At 41.3% G+C, this 19,203-nt stretch overlaps 1 protein-coding gene and 1 pseudogene across 1 annotated transcript; both read left to right on the top strand.

Annotated features, from left to right (window-relative positions):
• The first annotated feature begins 4,254 nt into the window (after positions 1–4,254).
• Positions 4,255–5,130, top strand: LOC110286777 (annotated as a pseudogene).
• A 7,168-nt stretch (positions 5,131–12,298) lies between these two features.
• Positions 12,299–18,134, top strand: LOC110287448 (claudin-34-like). The gene is made up of 3 exons (XM_021154065.1): positions 12,299–12,347; positions 16,867–16,930; positions 17,355–18,134. Exon 3 carries the CDS (start codon positions 17,375–17,377, stop codon positions 18,011–18,013), a length of 639 nt encoding a protein of 212 aa, XP_021009724.1. The 5' UTR covers positions 12,299–12,347; positions 16,867–16,930; positions 17,355–17,374; the 3' UTR covers positions 18,014–18,134.
• Positions 18,135–19,203: the final 1,069 nt, after the last annotated feature.

The following is a 19,203-nucleotide window of genomic DNA, read 5'->3' as shown; positions in this document are numbered from 1 at the left end:
CCATCTGTCTTCTGCACTAGCCAGATAGGAGAGTTAAGACGAGATATGGTGGCACTAATTTCTGCAATTCCTCCAGGGATGTGACAGTGGTTATTTATTTATTTATTTATTTATTAGATAATTTCTTTATATACATTTCAAATGCTATCCCAAAAGTTTCGTATACCCTCCCTCCATCCTGCTTCCCTACCCACCCACTTCCGCTTCTTGGCCCTGGCATTACCCTGTATTGGGGCATACAAAGTTTGCAATACCAAGGGGCCTCTCTTCCCAGTGATGGCCAACTAGGCCATCTTCTGCTACATATGCAGGTAGAGATACAAGTTCTGGGGGTACTGGTTAGTTCATATTGTTGTTCCACCTATAGGGTTGCAGACCCCTTCAGCTCCTTGGGTGCTTTCTCTAGCTTCTCCAATGGGGGCCCTGTGTTCCATCTTATAGATGACTGTGAGCATCCACTTTTGTATTTGCCAGGCACTGGCATAGCCTCATATGAGACAGCTATAACAGGGTCCCTTCAACAAAATCTTTCTGGCATTGTGCAATAGTGTGACAGTGTTTTTGATTTGCTATTCTTTTTGGCAGAGACAACTCTAAAGGCTTCCATGTAGCCTTTCCAGACATAATAGCCCTCACTCCAAAGGTTAAAGAACAACTACGGGAATTATGCTAAATTCTAAGTATATATATCCCAATTATACATTCTAAAATTGGAGAAATAAACACAGCATGAATTCTGAGACCTACTCGACCTACTTTGAGTCATACATCAGCCAAAACTCCATTAATCACCTGGCCTCCATAAGCCCCTACTTTAACTGGAGGGTCACATTTCTTGGGATCTCCTAGAATCAGCATCAATTCATAAACCTCCATCCAATAGACCCAAAAAATCAGCTATTTTTGACAAATGCTTCAGCTAACCATTTGAACAAATGTTTGACTCCATTTTTTATTGTGTGAGCTTCCATACTAAACTGAAAATCCCCAATCAGAGGGCCCATGTAAATAAGCGCAGCCTGAACTACTTTTATGTTCCAACATTATTAAACACCTTCAAAATTCACTACTACATATATTTCCTAGACTAGACTTCTGTTTGAATTAATTAGCAAACCCATTAAGCAATTCAGTAATGTAATGCAACTCCTTATGGACTACACTTTCTACCTCCCCTCTAGGAGCCTGCTTTGTCTTGAGTCTAGCTATAAGTTTAGAGGCAACTATTGGTGGGCCTTGAGGAACATCAGTGTTGTCTTGACTGACACTTCCTTCAGAAAAGGTCACAGACAATGAAGGATTAATTTCCTCAGTGAAAGGAGAAAGGGGCAACATTTGAAGGGGTGGGTCAAGACTACTACTTCCTCAGGTGAGATAAACCCCTGAGAATCTGAGGATTAAAAGCTCTCAGTTCAGTAGGATCCTCCCACACATCCCCATATCAAGTTACAGGATCCCAGTCTTTACCAAATTAATGCCTTTACTTTAACCTGACACCCGCTGAGGCTGGGACTTCAATTTTAGTTGTAATTCAGACAACCTTATAATGAGGGCTTCTGTTTGATTTTCTGCAACTTGAACTACGTGGCTGCTGAAGAGAACATTCTCTTCCAAGCACCCTTAGAAAACTTGAGGTTGTTTATGTCCATCTAGATGTGGCTTATTTTATCACTAAGCTCTTTGTTGTTTTTCAGAGTTCGGATGATAGAAGTTGGTTAAATTTTTAAATAATTTATTTATTTGTATTTTATGTATATTGGTGTTCTGCCTGCATGTATGTCTGTGTGAGGATGTTAGATGCCCTGGAAGTGGAAGTACACACAGTTGTGAGCTGCCATGTGGGTGCTAGGAACTGAACCTGAGTCCTTTGGAAGAACAATCAGTGCTCTTAACCACTGAGCCATCTTTTCAGTACTAAGTTGGTTAATTTTATCACGGATCTCATTCCTATCCTTTACCAATTTATCCAGAGATGCTAAGAGCCTCATCAACAGCCTCATATTTCCCTAATTACCCCAAACTGTCAAGAGTTTCAGATACAGGGTCACTAAATGCATTGCCACCCACACTTGGTGAATCAGAATAATCAAATAATGCATTGATCTCCTTAAGTTTATAATACAGTTCAGACCATTATACTTTTCAGTTCTTTCTAAGTTCCCAGAAGAGGGAATGGCTGGAAAGGCTTTGATAACTGTAGGTATTGGAAAATTGAAAAGCCTATTTCACAGAAAAGATTAATTCTTATACTTTTGTTGTTCTAGAACCATTTCTGGTACTCAAATCTGTAGTAGTGTCATAAGTGCTGCAGTAGAGAGAGAAGTTCACCAAAGTGCTAAGCCTTCATTTCTGAAAGGAGCAGAGTTCAGCCTTCTTGGTAAAGATTGACACCTGGCTAGGTCACTCCAGTTACTTTATTCAAACATTGGGGCTGGAAAAGTTTCTAACTATCAAAATTATGTTGCCCTGCTGTCCATGAGAACAGACAACCCACATAAATCTCAGTCCCTTTTGATTATATCTATCCATAGCCAATAGTAAGAACTCCAGTTTTTCCAAGAGTGTCTTAGGACCAAGGTTGATGTAGTACAAATTCTCACGTAGCACCAAGTACAGATTCTCTAGAGATGAAACACTTCTTCAAGGCTCAAACAGTCTCAAAACAATTTTGCAGACTCCCCTGATTTACCCAAATATAGCAAAGGCTTTGCTGAAACATTTTACTCAAAGCTAGACACAAAGGATTTACTATACATTTCACTTAAGGCCAGACATAAAGACTTTACTATATAAAATATCACTACACTGCAGTCCAGCTAATCCAACAATGGCTGGCTGTGATCAAAAAGTCCAAGAAAAAAGTAGTTTCTCAGTCTAAAAGGCTGGATGTCTCAGTTTGTCTTCAGTATATGATAGAATTCCAAAGAAGAAGGCTTCAATACCAGTGAAGAAATGGGTATGCTAGCAAGGCCAGGGCAAGCAAGCAAAGGGCAAAAGCCTTTCCCCCCATGTTTTTAATAGGCTCAGCAGAAAGTGTGGCCCAGATTGAAGGTGTGTCTCCTTCACCACTTCAAACCAAGCAAAAATAATCTCTCACAGCTGTGTCCCCCATTTGTAGATTGTAGTTCGTTGTAGATGTAGTCAAGTTGACAACCAAGAATAGCCATCAACTGTTTGAGAAGAATTAGGAGGTATGGTCTTGTTAAAGGAGGTGTGTCAGTGGGGGTGGGCTTTGAGTTTTCAGTGTTCATGCCATTCCCGATTAGCTCTTTCTCTGCCTCCTACTTATGGATATAGATATAAGTTCACCTTCTGAAGTTGTAAGCCCCCAATAAACTCTGTTTTCTATATGTTGCTTTTTGGTCCTGGCCTCTCATCACAGCAGTAGAAAAGGAACTGAGACATAGGGGTACATACCTATAATTCTTGCATTCAAATTGAATACAAAGGATCACAAAAATTCCCCACTCAAAAAGAAAAATAAAGCACACTACAAATATTTAGTACTTTTGGCCTGGAGATATAGTTTAGGAATAAAGTGTATGCCTAATATGTGAGTGGTCTGTCTTGTTCAGTGTTCTATTACTGTCAAGAGACATCATGACCACAGCAACTTTTACAAAGAAAAGGATTTAACTGGGATTGCTTACAATTTTAATTTAATCCATTATCCTCATGGCTAGGGAGCATGGTGGTATGCAGGCAGACATGGTAACTGAGAGTTCTACATTGGGATCTGAAGGCAGCAGAAAGAGAGAGAGCCACTGGACCTGGCTTGGGCCCTTGAAACTCCAAAACCCACACTCAGTGACACTTCCTTCAACAAGACCACACATACCTCAACCAGGCCACACATCCAATCTTTTCAAGTAGTATCACTCCCTGATGATAAAACATTCAAATACATGAGCTTATGAGGGCCATTCTTATGCAAACCACCACAAGACCTTAGAGTTTTTAATCGAACAATTGCAGAAATATGTACATAGCATAAAATTTTTTCATCTCAACTTTCACCTTTCCTTTTGCAGTGCTGGGGTTGGAACTTTAGGCTCCACAAGCACTGGACCACTGAACGACTTCCTCCTTCCACATTTTTATGTGTGCAGCAGTGTGGAATTGCACACATTTCACCCCTATGGCATCATTACTGGTATCATCTCTAGAATGCCTTCATTTTCTTCAGATGGACTAGTAAACACTAACTCCATGACATAAGCCATTTAAAAGACTGATTTTGCTCTTTCCGTTCCCAGCGCAGCCATGGCTCGTGGTCCCAAGAAACACCTGAAGCGCATAGCTGCTCCAAAACATTGGATGCTGGATAAGCTGACTGGCATGTTTGCTCCTCGTCCATCCACTGGTCCTCACAAGCTGAGGGAATGCCTGCCTCTCATCATTTTCCTAAGGAACAGACCTAAGTATGCTCTGACTGGAGATGAAGTAAAAAAGATTTGCATGCAGCGATTCATTAAGATTGATGGGAAAGTCAGGACCGATATAACCTACCCTGCTGGGTTTATGGATGTCATCAGCATTGACAAGACCGGAGAGAACTTCCGTCTGATCTATGACACCAAGGGTCGCTTTGCTGTTCATCGTATTACACCAGAGGAAGCCAAGTACAAGTTGTGCAAAGTGAGAAAGATCTTTGTGGGCACAAAAGGAATGCCACATCTGGTGACCCATGGTGTTCGTACTATTTGGTACCCTGATCCCCTCATCAAGGTGAATGACACCATTCAGATTGATTTGGAGACAGGCAAAATAATCAAGTTCGACACTGGGAACCTGTGTATGGTGACTGGAGGTGCTAACTTGGGAAGAATTGGTGTAATCGCCAACAGAGAGAGACATCCCGGCTCTTTTGATGTGGTTCATGTGAAAGATGCCAATGGCAACAGCTTTGCTACTTGGCTGTCCAACATTTTTGTTATTGGCAAGGGTAACAAACCATGGATCTCTCTTCCCCGAGGAAAAGGAATCCGCCTCACCATTGCTGAAGAGAGACAAGAGGCTAGCGGCCAAACAGAGCAGTGGGTGAAATGGTCTCTAGGAGACATGCTGGAAAAGTGTTTGTACAAGCCTTTCTAGGCAACATACATGCTAGATTAAACAGCATGGTGAAACTTAAAAAAAAAAAAAAAGACTGCTTTTTCTTCAGTTTCATGTGGTCTGTGAATTGTATCTTGGGTATTCCAAACTTCTGGGCTAGTATCCATTTATCAGTGAGTGCATACCATGTGTGTTCTTTTGTGATTGGGTTACCTTACTCAGGATGATACTTTCTAGTTTCACCCATTTGCCAAAGAACTTTATGAAGTCATTGTTTTTAATAGCTGAGTAGTACTGCATTGTGTAAGTGTACCACATTTTATGTATCCATTCCTCTGTTGAGGGTCATCTGGGTTCTTTCCAGCTTCTGGCTATCATAAATTAGGTTGCTATGAACATAGTGGAGCATGTGTCCTTATTACATGTTGGAGCATCTTCTGGGTACATGCCCAGGAGTGGTATTGCTGGGTCCTCAAGTAGTACTATGTTCAATTTTCTGAGGAACCGCCATACTGATTTCTAGAGAGGTTGTACTAGCTTGCGATCCCACCAGCAATGGAGGAGTGTTCCTCTTTCTCCACATCCTTGCCACATGAAGCTCAAGAAGAAGGAAGAACACACTGTGGAACACAGTGTGGATACTTTATTCCTTCTTAGAAGGGGGATCAAGGGGATGGTGAGATGGCTCAGTGGGTAAGAGCACCCAACTGCTCTTCCGAAGGTTCGGAGTTCAAATCCCAACAACCACATGGTGGCTCACAACCATCTATAACAAGATCTGACTCCCTCTTCTGGAGTGTCTGAAGACAGCTACAGTGTACTTACATATAATAAATAAATAACTATTTTTTAAAAAGGAATTTAAAAAAAAAGAAGGGGGATCAAAATACACATGGGAGGAAATACAAAGTTTGGAGCAGAAACTGAAGCAAAGGCCATCCATCCAGTGACTGTCCCATCTGGGGATTCATCCTATATACAGTTCCCAAACCCAGACACTATTGTGGATGCCAACAAGTGCTTGGTGACAGGAGCCTGATAAAGCTGTCTCCTGAGAGGCTCTGCCAGTGTCTGACAATTAGAGAAGTGGATGCTCACAGCCATCCACTTGACTGAGTACACGCTCACAGCCATCCATTGGACTGAGTACAGGGTCCTCAATGGAGGAGCTAGAGAAAGGACCCAAGTAGCTGAAGGGGTGTGCAGCCCTATAGAAGGAACAACAATATGAACCAACCTGTACCCACAGAGCTCCCAGGGACTAAACCACCAACCAAAGACTACACATGGAGGGACTCAAGACTCCAGCCAAATATGTAGCAGAGAATGGCCTTGTGAGACATCAATGAGAGGAGAGGTCCTTGGTCTTGTGAAGGATCTATGCCCCAATGTAGGGGAATGCCAGGATAGGGAAGTGGGAGTGGGTGTGTTAGTGAGCAGGGGGGGGGGAAGGGGGGATAGGGGGTTTTGGAGGGGAAATGGGGAAAGGGGATAAAATTTGAAATGTAGGTAAAAAATATCTAATAAAAAATAAAAAAGACTGATTTTTATTTTATCTATTACTTCTTATAAATTTAGCACTTTAGCACTTTGTAGCTCAGTAATGAAGTCTATGCCTAGCATGTGAGAGGCCTTAGATTTATGCTATGCACATTTTTTCTGTATGGAAAATAGTAATTTATTTGTATTTTCAATCCAGATGAAGGCAGTAGTAGCCCACTGAAAGAATGTCTTTGAAATTCATTGACACACTTTCTCACACAGTGGTCTTAAAGGACCAAAATCCATACTTCCTGGGTCAACGGAGCCAAGGTTAGACACAGAGGCTCTGGTGGAGAAAATAGAGCTCTCAAAAACTAAGACCAGATGGGCAAGCTTCAGTACTGGGGCCACAGATGACCTCATTAGCAGCGTTCACCCTTGGTTTGGTAAAAGCCTTTTGCAAATATATGTATTCCTACTAAATGAAGCTACTCATACCTTGAAAAGTCCAGGCTCTGTCATTGCAACCTATTTCTATTCCCAACTGGCTAGCCTTTGTTGCCAGCATGAATCATGTTGGAAAAGGTGAAGATGGATTTACACCAAGTTACTCTCCCAAATATAATGTTGTGATGGTTTCAATGATATGTGTGTAAAATGTGAGTAAAGTAAGTTTTTTATCTGTACCTGGGCTTTTCATGCTGTTTTAGGACTTTCTCTTATACAATAAATAGTGCTCTAGCATGCTTTTAGTGAAACACACGTGTTAGAATCTGCCTGCAAATTCCAAGCTTTTCTATTCTATATCTCCTTAGTAGGATGAAAGAATCTATACACATAAAGTAACATAGGTTCAACATGTTGAGCCTTAACACGAGCACAACAGTGTCTACAATAATGGACATGAATAAATGACTAGGGAAAGCCCACCAGGCTCAACCCTACACAGAGAACTACAGACAACTAAGGAATGTTGAGAGCTGGAAAAGAGACTTTCCCAAGGAAAAGCATGCCAGTTGGTTATTGAATATCAAATGGTCAGTCCTGAAAATACACATACAGGTAACCCTATATAGACTGAGCAGGTTATAATTAAGAATGTATATGCATATAGATGCATACATACACATGCAATAACAATGAAAAAGAGGCCTTGAATTAGAAAGAAAACAGGGAAGGGTATATGGTACAGCTTGGAGGGATTAAAGGGAATGGAGGAATTCTGAAATTATATTGTAACCTTAAAAAGTGAAGAGATAGAGATGAGAGGGGGAGGGAGAGAGAGAAAGAGAATATCTGAGAATCTAGTGGTAATGGTCAGTCCTAGGCATTCACAGGTGGCTCAGCTATGGCACTCTGTGTATGCAGCAGGCTTGTTTATGGCTTCACCCTGCATTCCGTTCTGGCAAATGTTAGCAGACTTCATGCTTGATGTTTACTACTTATTAACAGCTCCTTCTGCTTGAGTTTTACAAAACAACTGCATAAAAGAGAATGAACAGATATTTTTACTTCATATATTAGATCTTTTTAATAGTAATGAAAATGGTAGTGCTGGGTGGATAGTTCAGAGGGAGAGGGTATAAGCATGATGTGCTGGGTTCAAATACTAGCAACAGCCTCCAGCAAAAAAAAAAAATCCATTTATTTATTCATTCATTCATCCATTCACTTTACATCCCAATCGCTGTCCCTTTCCCAGTTCTCCCATCACACAGTCTGTCCCCAACCCCCTTCTCCCTTGAGAGAAGCAAGGCCCCCTGGGTAAGCCCCAACCCTTGTACATCAAATCTCCTAGGTCTAAGCACATCCTCTCCCACTCCAGCCACACAAGGCAGCTGAGTTAGGGGAACAGATTCCACAGCTTTAGGGATAGTCCCCACTCCAGTTGTTGGGAATCCCACATGAAGACTGAGCTGCACTATATATGTGTGGGGGCCTAATTTCAACCCATGTATGCTCTTCTATTGGTGGTTCAGTCTCTGAGAGCCCCCAAAGGTCCAGATTAGTTGAATCTGTTGTTCTTTCTGTGCAGATCCTATCCCCTTCAGGGCCCCTGACCCTTTCCTCAACTCTTCCACAAGTGTCTCTGAGCTCCATCCAATGTTTGACTGTGAGTCTGTCTCTAGATCTCAGTGGAGCCTCTCATAAGACAATTATGCTACACTCCTGTCTGCAAGCACAACAGAGCCTTATTACTAGTGTCAGGGATTGGTGTTTGCCCATGAGATGCATATCAATTTGGGTCAGTTATTGGTTGGCTATTCCTCCATATTTGTTTCTGCATTTCTTGTAGACAGGATAAATTTTGGGTCAAGAATTTTGTGAGTAGGTTGGTCTTCCTATAGCTCAACCAAAGTCCTTGTCTGGATGTAGGGTGTAGCCTCTCCAGGTTCCATATTCCTACTGCTGTGAGTTTCAGCTAAGATCACCCCCATTGATTCCTGGGAGTCTTCCACATCCCAGGTCTCTAGCATGTCCTCCTGATGCTCCTATCCCTGCCAGCTACAGATTGCCTTTCAGTTTTCCTGGCCCTTTGGCCCCTTGGCCCTCTGGCGCTCTGGCCCTCTCTTTCTTTCTCTCCCCACACCTGATCCTGAACCCCTCCCTTTGTCCTTCCCCATCCCTTTTCCCTCCCTCCATCTGCCTCTTATGACTATTTTATTCCCCCTTCTAAGTGAGATTCAAGTATCTTCCCTTGGGCCTTCCTTCTTGTTTAGCTTTTGCAAGTCTGTGGAGTATAGTGTGGGTATCCTGTACTTTATGGCTAATATCCACTTATAAGTAAGTGAGTACATACCATGCATGTCCTAAAATGCATTGTGCCTTACACTTGCCTTGAGGTGCTGAAAGAAGAGTTTTGTTGAGAATTCAATGTTGGCCTGTGCAGGGCACTGTGCAAAAAGAAAAAAACAAAAGCAAAGGAATGGAGACATGGGGGGAAGAAGAGGAGGCGGAAAGGGGAGTGGGGAGGGGGAGGAAGAGAAAAAAATAGAGGGAGACAAAGAGCTACCTAACCATGTTACTGATTCTTAAAGAATCTGAATAAACACTACTGATCATATGTTTTTAACTTATAGTCAGTTAACTGCAAGAAGCATAGGTTGTATTAGCTGTCACCAAAACTGTGCTGTGTAACAACAATAAAATCTCAGGTCTGGTAAAAGCTACACTCAGTGAACCATGTGCCTTTTGTCTCATCCCTGTGACTAGACATGTCCCTAGTAGGTAAAATAGAGCATAAGCTCAGTCATAAAGATGACAATCATAGCTTTTCACATGCCTCCCTAGAATCTACAGTGGTTTACTAAAGGAATTTTCTCAATGTGCTTTAGGTTTTCTTTTTCATGACAGCTATAATCTCACCGCTGTTCCACACATCTGTATCTTTGTGCACATCTCTGATAAAGTTTTGTTTTATTTTGTTGAGACAGGGTGTACTGGCTATTTTTGTGTCAACTTGACACAGCTGGAGTTATCACAGAGAAAGGAGCTTCAGTTGAGGAAATGCCTCCAAGAGATCCTGCTTGTGGACGTTGTACATCGTGGTGCGGAGCCTAGTGCGCACCACGATGTACAACGTCCACAAGCAGAGATGCCAGTACCATGAGATGACCACCAAGAGCAGCAGCAGCAGTGGAGTACAGGCATCTGGAGCCCAGAGGACGACGTGTGTGCTACAAAGGGCATGGCTGGAGAAGTGACCCAAGCCCTTGGAGGAGCCCAGAAGATCGTGAGTTGGATCCCAGACGTTGGACAGTTGGAGATTGATTTTTGCTTTGATTGTGACTGTGCCCTGATATTTTCCCTCTTGAAGGAAGANACTGTTTTAGTGGCGCCCACAGTTAAGAGACTTTTAATTGTAAAAAGACTTTGGATTTTAAAAGAGNTGGATATTTTAAAGAGATTGAAAATTTAAGAATATGTAAAGACTGTGGGACTTTTAAAGTTATTTAGATCTTGGGGATGAATAAGAATGTAAGGGTTGAGGCTTACTAGTGATGTGTTTGTGTGTCAAGTTGACAAGGGGTCAATTGTACTGGCTATTTTTGTGTCAACTTGACACAGCTGGAGTTATCACAGAGAAAGGAGCTTCAGTTGAGGAAATGCCTCCAAGAGATCCAACTGTAAGGCATTTTCTCAATCAGTGATCAAGGGGGAAAGGCCCCTTGTGGGTGGGGCCATCCCTGGGCTGGTAGTCTTGGGTTCTATAAGAGAGTAGGCTGAGCAAGCCAGGGAGGCAAGCCAGTAAAGAACATCCCTCCATGGCTTCTGCATCAGCTCCTGCTTTCTGACCTGTTTGAGTTCCAGTCCTGACTTCCTTTTTGTGGACGTTGTACATCGTGGTGCGGACCTAGTGCGCACCACGATGTACAACGTCCACAAGCAGCTTTTCACATGCCTCCCTAGAATCTACAGTGGTTTACTAAAGGAATTTTCTCAATGTGCTTTAGGTTTTCTTTTTCATGACAGCTATAATCTCACCGCTGTTCCACACATCTGTATCTTTGTGCACATCTCTGATAAAGTTTTGTTTTATTTTGTTGAGACAGGGTGTACTGGCTATTTTTGTGTCAACTTGACACAGCTGGAGTTATCACAGAGAAAGGAGCTCCAGTTGAGGAAATGCCTCCAAGAGATCCAACTGTAAGGCATTTTCTCAATCAGTGATCAAGGGGGAAAGGCCCCTTGTGGATGGGACCATCCCTGGGCTGGTAGTCTTGGGTTCTATAAGAGAGTAGGCTGAGCAAGCCAGGGAGGCAAGCCAGTAAAGAACATCCCTCCATGGCTTCTGCATCAGCTCCTGCTTTCTGACCTGCTTGAGTTCCAGTCCTGACTTCTTTCATTAATGAACAGCAGTATGGAAGTGTAAGCCGAATAAACCCTTTCCTCCCCAACTTGCTTCTTGGTCATGATGTTTGTGCAGGAATAGAAACCCTGACTAAGACACAGGGCTTCTCTGTGTAACCCTGACTGACCTGGAACTTTCTTTGAAGGCCAAGCTGGCCTTGAACTCACAGAGATCTACCTGCCTCTGCCTTCTGAGTGCTGAGAATAAAGTTATATGCCACTATGCCCACCTCTGATGAATTACCTAGGACCATTCTTTTGCTGTTGTTGTTGTTATTTTTTGAGACAGGATTTCTCTGTATAGCCCTGGATGTCTGGAACTCAGTTTGTAGATCAGACTGGCCTCGAACTCAGAAATCTGCCTGCCTTGCCTCCTGAGTGCTGGGATTAAAGGCGTGCGCCACTACGCCCGGCTGTACCTAGGACCGTTCTTAATGTGTTGCTGCTACCTCTTCTACCATCTGTATCTATACAAGGCAATGATTCTTCTAAAATGTCACTATCTCCAATGACAGAGTTTGAAAATAGGCTTTAAAGAGAAGGAACAAAAAGAACAGCAAGGTGGTTTGAATTAACAAAATGGGTCTTGACCATAAGCAGAAAGGTACACTGGTAAAAAAGACCCTATCCTACAAAGGCTGCATTAAAAAGTACAAGACAAAAGAAACTGAAAGCCTTCCATAGTTAGGCTTCAAAGGTATCACTGCACTCATACATTAACAGCTGAAACTTGAAAGACGAGGTCACTAAGAATTGAAATTTGATGACACAATAAAGGTCTCAGAACTCTGAAGCACTCCATTAATATGCCAAAAGCCTACAGGTGACTGTGAAGCCAGACACAAGGCTTGAAAGACACGTAAGGGGAGCTGTGTTTTCATCTGTGTTTTTTCACTGACACAGCTACCTTCGATTCTACCACATTGCTGATCACTGACTCACTTGAAGACTTATATCAGGTTAGAAGAGGTTCTATCCATCTTTGTTGTATACACTTAGTAACATTGGAGTTAAATGTTTATATCAAAACTCACTACTCACTTTCTTAATTGTGTGGTTCTGTGGTTCACAGTATGGAAGGGACGTCACTATCCATCTTCCCCAACTGAAATGTCTTCTTTGAATATTATCTCTCCTTTCTCACTGCCCTTGCCCCTAGCAACCACTATTCTGCTATATATCTGGGTTAACTACTCGAGGGACCTACTTAGTAGAATCACAGGACATTTAACCTTCTATGATAGTATTATAATTTGTAGATAATCATTCCTGGGAAAAAGCCCATGTGTTAAACTCTTGGTCTCTAGCCAGCAGTACTTTTGAAGAAGGTTGTGGAAGAGTTGGCTAATAGCTAAAGCAAGTAGATACCAGTGAAGGTGGGTTTGAAGGTTTTACCTAATCCCTGGTCCCATTTTCTCTATTTTCTGTCCATCTTGAGATGAGTAGCCTCTGCTTCCTGGTCTCACGACAGTGACTTCCTGATTAACCATATACTTGACTTGACACGGCTAAGGACTATACATTCCAATTGTTGAAACTGAGACAAACCAAGTAATTCATCCCTTTAATTTGTTCTCGCATGTATTTGGTCACACATAGCTTTGAGCTATGACATTTCCAGCATTACCATGGTGTGAAAGATACAAGTTTCCTTCCTGGTGATTAGATCAGCCCTGTGGCTGGTTTCTCTGAATCACTACACTGTCTCCTAAGTTCTTTACCTTAAAATCAAGATACCTGTGCAACTTGGACATCTTTATTATTTGAGATAGGCTTTTTAAATACATTAAAACCTCCCAGGATTTTTTTTTTTTTTTTTTACTATTTTTGTAAAATCCTTTGTGACACAATGTTCTAAGCAGCCTTTCTGGTTCTTCTGGTCTCAAGTGTTGTGGGAAATATTAGAATAGTGAGTCAGTATGCTCCTGCTTTTATGCTGGTACCATGGGCCACAGGGCTCCTGCTGTGTGATCTCAACTCGGTGGTCTCTTTGCCCACCAACTCTTCTTGCTACCACACAATGCCACATGCACCCCATGGTCAGCCATCACAACACCCAATTGCCTGGTAGAATTAAAACTCTTAAAGCTTACAGTTAACCAATCAGATTTATGTATCAATAAAGCACAATTTGCAAGATGCCAATACAATAATTTCAGAGCCAGTTGATAATTATAAAAGCTTTATCCCACTTATTCTAGTTTTATGATATCATAACTACCTGTGGCTGGTTCTAGCCACGCTGGTTCACACCCACCTCCATTCCCTTTTCTCCATTCCATTTTCTCCCTCCTCTGAGAGGCTCTGTCTCTCAACTCTTAGCTTTGCCCCCTTTTCCCTGTTCAATAACAGGTCTCCTCTGCGCTAATGTAATTGGACAGGGAAAATCCTGCAATACTCAAGTGTGATATATGTCCCTTCCACTACTCCATTGGGATCTTCCTTAGTTATGTCACTATTCTTTTCCATCTGAATGGACTCAAAGTACCTAGAACATTTGATTACTTTTGAAGTTTAGGGCAAGAAGACTGGGCCTGAGATGCACAGTTAGTTTGTTGAGTCTATGCTGATGTCAGTTGAGTGCAATGTTACCTTTATGATAGGTAGAAGGTAAACCAGTTCAAGCCTCCTCTGAGCTATCTAGTCAATTTGAAACAAGCATGGTTGTCCTAATTAACACTTTTATTGCTGCAATGAAGTACCATGATCAAAAGGCAACTTGGGGAGGAGAGGTTTGTTTTTTTTTTTTTTTTTTTTTTTTCATGTTATACTTCCACACTGCTGTTCATCAAAGGAAGTTAGGACAGGAACTCAGGGCAGGTACCTGGAAGCAGGAGCTAATGCAGAGGCCATATTACTGTTTATGGGCTTGCACCTCATGGCTTTCTCAGGCTGCTTTATTATAGAACTCAGGACCACCAGCCCAGGGACTGGGTCCTCTCTCATTATCATTTATTAAGAAAATGCCTCACAGCCAGATCTATGGAAGCATATTCTCAATTGATGCTTCTTCTTCTCTCATGACTCTAGCTTGTATCAAGTTTACATAAAACCAGCCAGTACAATGGTCTACATAATTAGGCCATATGTCAAATTAGACAAACAACAGCAAAGACAATGTCTTTCTGAAACACTTAAGGAAATCTAGATCCAGCCTAGGTAGCTTTCGTTTTTTGTTTTGTTTTGGTTTTTTTCGAGACAGGGTTTCTCTGTGTAGCCCTGGCTGTCCTGGAACTCACTTTGTAGACCAGGCTGGCCTCAAACTCGGAAATCCAGCTGCCTCTGCCTCCCAAGTACTAGGATTAAAGGTGTGCGCCTCCCACTGCCTGGCTGGTTTTTTTTGTTGTTGTTGGTTTTTATTTTTGTTTTTTGCTTTTTGTTTTTGTTTTTGTTTTTTAGCCTAGATAACTTTCAAGATTTCATCTCAAAATGAAAGTTTTTAAAAGTTTGGGATTATGATTCAGTGGTAGAGGGCTTGCCTAGTTTGTATGATTACCTAGCTTCAATCTCTACTACCAATTGATTTAGAAATTCCAGTTAAAGAGAATGATGCTTAATTAATATGTTGCTGTGAGAATTGCTCAAGCCATTACAAGAAATTTCCAATAACAGCATTCCCTCCCTCATGTCCCATACATGGTATTTCTAATAAAATCTAGACCCCTCAAAGTTTTTCACGTTCAATTGGTCTTCTCATGATTAGTCTTAATTCATCTGAACCCTCACCTGACATTCACCAGCCTCCAAGGTATGCTCTTTAACCATGCTATTCAGACACATCTCAAATATATAGCAGCATCCCTTCTCCCCATTTCTTTTCTTTTCTTTTTTTTTTTTTGTTTTTTGTTTTTGTTTTTTTTGTTGTTGTTTTGGTTTGGTTTTTTTGGTTTTTTTCGAGACAGGGTTTCTCTGTATAGCCTTGGCTATCCTGGAACTCACTTTGTAGACCAGGCTGGCCTCGAACTCAGAAATCTGCCTGCCTCTGCCTCTGCCTCTGCCTCTCCTGGGATTAAAGGTGTGCACCACCACACCCGACCTTCTCCCCATTTCTAAAATTTGGACCCTTTCTTTCTTTTAAAGAACTATTTACTTATTTTATGTTTCTGAGTACACTGTACCTGCCTTCAGACACACCAGAAGAGGGCATCAGATCCCATTATAGATGGTTGTGAGCCACCATGTGGTTGCTGGGAACTGAACTCAGGACCTCTGGAAGAACAGTCAGTGCTCTTAATCGCTGAGCCATCTCTCCAGCCTCAAACCTGGACTCTTTCTTTTGGCTGAGTTAAGAGTTAGTTCCTTAAAGAATTTCTTTCACTCTCATAGCCTCCCAACAACCATGGAAGCTTCAGCTCCTCTGAGAAGTGTGTTGACATATCTTCCCACACTGGCTCCTGGAGACACTGTTTTTAGAGGCTGACACATAGGATTCATGCAATAAGTTCAATCTATGGAAAAACAAAGGGTTATTAAAGAGAAAAACCACATTGTGCCCAAATGCTGCTTCTTTTAGCAATGAAAATGGAGATGCCTTCAGACATTTCCAAGAATTATATTTTACCCATTTTATAGATGGTTAACTTGAGGGAAATGAATTCTCTTGGGTCTCATCCTGAAGTCCATTCCTACCACTTTCTCCCTAGAGCACCAGAAAGGGCATACACATAGAAAACATCTGAAAATAAACTCCACAAAATATATTTTAGGGTATGTATAAGGGGTACAGATCAATGATAAAGCATTTGTCTCACAGGAACAAATCATTAAGTTCTATTAGCATTTCAGTTATGAATTTGAAAGGGATGAGGTCAAATGGCAGGATGAGGTCACATGGCAGGGTCTGGAAAGGGAAGAAGGAAGGGTACAAATTATGTAAATATAGTACTCACATATTAAAGTCTCAAAAATTTTTAAATGAAAAAAAAAAGAGGACTGGAAAGATGGCTCAGCAGTTAAGAGCATTCCCATCACCCACATTACAGCTCACAACTATCTGTAACTCCAGTTTCAGGGGATCCAACATCTTCATATAGACATATATGCAGGGAAAATGCCAATGCACATAGAATAAATAAATCTTTTTTTTTTTTTAAAGAGAAAGCAACAAAAAACAAAATCAATAATAAAAAAAAATCCCATATAGGCCAGGCATAGTGATGCATGCCTACAATCTCAGTACTCAGGAGTATGAGGCTTGCAAATTGCCTTGAAAGTGAAACTAACCTCAGCCACACAGTAAGTGTGTGTGAGAGAAGTTCAGCATACTAATTAGCTGTCCCCCCAAAACAAAGCACTAAGCAAACAACAACAAAAATGTGATAGATTTTTAACCTAAAAAGAGAGGGAAGAAGAGTCACTAGTAATTTTGACATTCAGATATATCTTATTTTGTATCTTCCCAACTGGTTTCACAATAGACAAAAATAAATAATCACAATCATACTATAGTATGTACTTACTATTGTCTCTTCAATTTAGGTTATCATCCTGGTTCCCAGTTGTCCTCTGTTTGACATGTGATAAGTGAAGAAACTTGCTTTAGGTAAGGTACAGGAGAACTGTTTATATTTTCCAGAGTCACAAAATTTCTCTATTAATTTAATTATTATTAATTTGTTTATACATAATTGATAGATAATGTTGGGTTTTTTTTCAGAGACAGGAGCTCATTATGTAGCCTTCCTGGCCCTGAATATCACCACTATTACAAGTAGTGCTTTGATGAGCATCATTATGGATGAATGTGAGCAAATGTCACTGTATAACTAGTCAGAAGTGGAACTTTTAGAGAGGGTGTAGACCATTGTCAAACTGTCAGTAAATATGGCCCTTCTGTTTGCTAAGATCACACTCATAACAGGATATCCACACTTTCTCAAACATAACAGAGTATTCCCTCATGGTAGTGGAACACTGTCTTAAACCAAAGACAGCCACTCTTAATGCTGTACTGTATTTATTTACAGTTGTCGTGTTCGCTGTCAGCATGTTGTTGCTCAGCAAAAGTGCCAACTGCCAAGTTGGAGGTTTTGCTTTGGCATCCATAGCATGGGTCCTCTGTAGCATCTCCACAGGTCTCCCACACTGGCGAGTCTGGTACTTAAATGAAACAATGTTCACTGGGCCTACCACAGTCTTTATAGGAATGTGGAGAGTCTGCATTTATCACCAAAACAGCAAGTTTGGCAGTGCCAGAGTGTGCCACGGATACACCTACGATGACAGCTTTATCCCTTTGGATGTTCGTATCATTCAACATTTGTTACTGATCTCCAGCATGCTCGGATTGATTGGAACAGTTGCCACCATTTTTACTCTTCGAAAGGTGTATGCAGGGAAAGTACAGAAGAATACCACCCACAAGCCATTTGTCCTTTCAGCCATTCTCAACATCATTGCCAGTATCTTTGTCCTCCTTGCTGTCTTATTCAATTACTTCTCTGTCATTCACAAAGCAGGAATTGCCTTCCCACCATCTTTCCATCTGCCATTATATCCACCAAGTCAGAGAATTGGAATTGCTAATATAATAGCCAGTCTATGTGCTCTCATGTTTTTAGGCAGTGGCATCATTTTCATTTCTTACACTTCTCCCATAGAAAAGCAAGTGTTTCCTGAGATTTGAAACTACATTTATAGCTAACAACACTGTGAACCCCCCAGGAGTTATAACAAGTATTTTAATGGCATTTATTTAATTTTTCCAAGGACTCAAAACCACACTCCAATAGCCTATGACTGAAGATAGCCAAGATGGCCCTCTAATTTCTGTCTTGTTTAATTATCGCATTGGTTGGATTATGGGCTTTCACTAAATAAAATCTTGTTCATGCACTGATTTGGTGAGAACTGAGTTTTAACTGCTGTTAGTTATATATGGAAATGAATGTTGGAGTTCCTTTATCTTTCACATCACTCTCTGAACCCAAGAACAAAAGCATGTCAGTTTCCCCCTGGTATGATAATACTATCTTTGTGATGGTCTCCAAATCTCACCTCCACAGGACTCTGCAATTCTGAAGGGTTACATATTTGCTCTTTTCTCCAGCCAATTTAAGCCATGTTTCTCGTGTTTTTAATTCTGTGTATTACATCCTTTCATCTCCATATAGTACAATATTATTATCTAAAAAATGAACATTTCTTGCCTGACCATATCATGCTTTTAGAGATTTAGCAGTTATCCTTTGTTATCAGGCCACCAACTGTAATCTTGGATTGTTTGATGACATATTCCTGACATATATATTTTATTCATATACTCAAAACACTTTAGTTTTCTAATGCTTTTGTTATTCATAGAGGCAGAACAGGGCTCAGTCAGCAGTGGCTTCTTTCCCCATGGTAGCTATGATGCCATTTAGCTCCTTATATTGGTAGGGATGCTTCCCCTCCCTTTCCTCAAGAGTCTGTTTGTCCTTGGAATCCAAGACTAGCTCCACATTGCACCATTCACACAGTAGTATGCATAGCTCTGTGGGCATGCTTCCCACAAGTTTCTGGTGAAACACCTCTGCTTGCAATTATACCTTACCTTACTCACATTCTTGGTAACCTGTGGGCCTTATTATAAGAATAGTGGATAAAAGGCAGCTCAAAGTCCTGTCTGCAGTAGTAGAAGGTGTAATGTGGATTTTAAAAGCGTCCAGGTCCTCTACAACCACAATGTCTTTATCATTCTGTCCCTTTCCTTTATTCCCTCCTTCCCTCCTCTTTGTTCTCCTCCTCCTCATCCTCCTCCTCCTCCTTCCCCTCCTTCTCCCCACCCCCTCCTTTTCTTTGTTTTTCAAGACAGGGTTTTCGAGTGTAGCAATG

Source organism: Mus caroli, chromosome X (assembly GCF_900094665.2).
Source record: "Mus caroli chromosome X, CAROLI_EIJ_v1.1, whole genome shotgun sequence".
NCBI classification, from domain to species: domain Eukaryota; kingdom Metazoa; phylum Chordata; class Mammalia; order Rodentia; family Muridae; genus Mus; species Mus caroli.
This window is presented reverse-complemented; position numbering and strand designations above follow the sequence as displayed.